The sequence below is a fragment of the Pediculus humanus genome, genomic scaffold (genome assembly GCF_000006295.1).
Source record: "Pediculus humanus corporis 1103172107735 genomic scaffold, whole genome shotgun sequence".
Taxonomy (NCBI): domain Eukaryota; kingdom Metazoa; phylum Arthropoda; class Insecta; order Psocodea; family Pediculidae; genus Pediculus; species Pediculus humanus.
Window position 1 is genome coordinate 24,776 of NW_002987338.1, and position 2,881 is coordinate 27,656.

General features: G+C 27.4%; 1 protein-coding gene across 1 annotated transcript; it reads right to left on the bottom strand.

Moving 5' to 3' along the window:
- Positions 1 to 766: 766 nt before the first annotated feature.
- Phum_PHUM329300 (uncharacterized protein) lies at positions 767 to 2,142 on the bottom strand (the record flags this gene model as incomplete). The annotated part of the gene is made up of 3 exons (XM_002427515.1): positions 767 to 790; positions 1,304 to 1,374; positions 2,067 to 2,142. 3 exons carry the CDS (start codon positions 2,140 to 2,142, stop codon positions 767 to 769), a joined length of 171 nt encoding a protein of 56 aa, XP_002427560.1.
- Between the last annotated feature and the right edge of the window lie 739 nt (positions 2,143 to 2,881).

Here is a 2,881-nt window from a genome sequence, read left to right on the forward strand (position 1 = left end):
TGAGGGGTGGGCTTTTATGTTGACTTTTTTTAAGAAGATGTATTCCAAAAAAAATACGTTTAAATTTACCTATAATAATAATAATGATGATGATGATGATGATGATGATGATGATGATTAAAAAAGGGAGTAAAAAGAAAAATAAAAAAAGAAAAACATTAAGTGCGTGGGTACCACCACCACTGTCATCACAAACAAACCTTAAACAATAAGGGGTGGTGGTAGTAGTGGTGGTGGTGGTAGTAAACGTTTAAAACGCCTTATTATTGGACGAAATAAAAAAACTTGTTATTGTTTGACTTATGTATTTATTTACTAGCAGACGACAGAGTGGGATGACATGCATATAACGACAATGAAAAGATGAATTGAAACCGGACAAATTCAAAGGTATAAATTGACATGAGACGAAAGCTGGGTGTGTGTGTGTGTACGTGAGTGCGTGAGTGAGTGAGTGCGTGCGTGCGTGTTTGTATCTAAAATTACATAATTATCATTCGTTACGATAATAATAATAATATGAAACGGTTCATAATCGAAATTTAACATCTTTATATTTTTTTTTTATGAGTTTATTGTGTTTCCATAAAACCAGACTCCTCCCTCATACATAATTAAACACGTGCCTGATTTTATTATCCTTTTTTTTTAAAGGTGGAATAAAAAATTTTTTTTTTCTTTTTTTCTCGTAACAGATTCACGAGAATAGTATGCAAATTAAAAATTTGTCTTTTTTTTGGGGGGGGGAGAGGATGAGAGAAAAAAATCACACACCCTTCTTTGCAACCCCCTAAAAAAAAATCCTTATTTTTTTTTTAAATTTGTTTTTTTTATTGACTCGTTAATATCACGTGACGAATATAAAATTTAAAAAAATGATTACGAGAAAAAATTATTCGAAATGATTTCGTCATGATAATATCAATAATAATAATAATAATAATAATAATAATAATAATAATAATAATAATAATAATAATAAAGAATAAAATATAAATTTGGAATGAATGATGAAAATTAAAATCATCAATGAAGACGTAAATAAAACTTTTCGCGATTGAAATTAAAAAACGTAATATAAATAATAATAATAATATTAAATTTAAAAAAAAAAAAACGATAAATAAAAATAGCAGAAGATAAATAATAAAAGGATTGATAAATATTAATAATAATAATAATTATTCAGTTTAAAAGGATACGAAATAAAAAATAAAATAAATTTCAAAATATTTAAAATCGAAATTGAAATTCCAAAAGGATGGATTTTTTTTTTTTTTAATAACTTCCGGTTAAATTTTACCAATAAAAAAAAAGTTGACGGTTTTCCTTTTCCGGTATAAAAAAAATCTTCTAGAAAATCCTTTTTTTTCACTTATATATATATATATATATATATATATATATTTATATAAAAAGAAGGTTTTTAAAAGGTTTCTTCTTTTTTTTTTTTTAAATAAATATTTATTTAAATAAGTTTAAAGAAAAAAAAAAATTTTTTTTTTCATCTTTCAAAAGTTGGGGAGATTACCGGTGGAGGTGCGGGAAGAAAGGGGGGGAGGTTAAGGGGGGAAGAGAAAAAACCAAAAAAAAAAATTTTCTATTGATTTGACTTAATATTCAAGTTATGAAATTTTTTTTTTCGTTTTCGATAAGAATAAACAAAATATTTATATACGTAAGCATTCGTTATGGAGGAGAGGGGGGAAAAGGGAAAATTGTCTAAAACTTGCAAGAATATAAAAAATTTTTTTTATAAAAAGCAAGAGACAGAGAGAGAGAGAGAGTTAGGGGAAACGATCACGTGAATTTCATTTTTTTTTTTGTGGGGGGAGAGTTCGTTCATTCTCCACTTCGTCAAACTAAATCGAATTAAATTTTCCAACGTAAAAAAAAAGAACAAAATTTTTCACGAGGGTTGAAAATGCAACACAAAGGGGGCGTGTACCTCCCCATCAAACTGCCCATTAAACAAAAAAAATAACCTTAGGTAATGTAATTGATAGAGAAGAGATTTCAACTTTTCACTGTGGAGGAAAAGTTTTTTAAAAAATTTTCAATTCAACTCCTTATGTTGGCTGCTCCTGTTTTTCCTCCTGCTGCTGCTGATGCTGTGGGAAATACTGAAGAGGATTCATACATCTTTTTAACGAAGCCATTTATTTTGTACTCGATATTAAATGTAAACGACAGACAGATTTTTAACAATTATTTCGACAAGTTATAAAACCTGATAAAAAACTTTTTTTTTTTTTCAAACCTTTAGCCGTCGTTGATGATGGAGGGTCAAAACGTGTTTACTTCAAATTGTTTTTTTTTTTTTTCAACGTCATCCGATAATTTTTTTTCTGTCGAAAAATTTTCCTGTTGTTGTTGTTGGAATTCCTGTCAAAAAAAATTTAAATTTAAATTCGATGATTTTTTTTTTTTTTTAAATTAAAATATTCCCCCGCCATTTATTATTTTTTTTTTTTCACTTACTCGAGAGTAATAAAAAAAGGCATCTAATTCCGTGATCGTTTCCGGTTGAAATATTACCCTCGGTTTCCGTTAGCAATAAAAAAATTTTATTATCATTATTAATAATTAATAAAAAAAAAAAAAAAATTTATGTGACGTAATTGATTTACACGTAAATAATTTTTTTTTCTGGACGGATTTTTCCGACGGCGGAAAATTTTTAAAAATTGTCATCATCGTCGGTGGTGGTTTTAATTATTTTCCGGGGGAGGGGGAGTAACAAAATAAATAAGAAGGTCGATTTTGAGGTAATAAAAAAGTGTTAACAACCTTTAAAAAAAATTTAACTAAAAACACGTTTTGTACCCCAAAATTTTTCCAGTGAAAAAAATAAAAAGGTCGATAAAAAACCTTTTCGGCC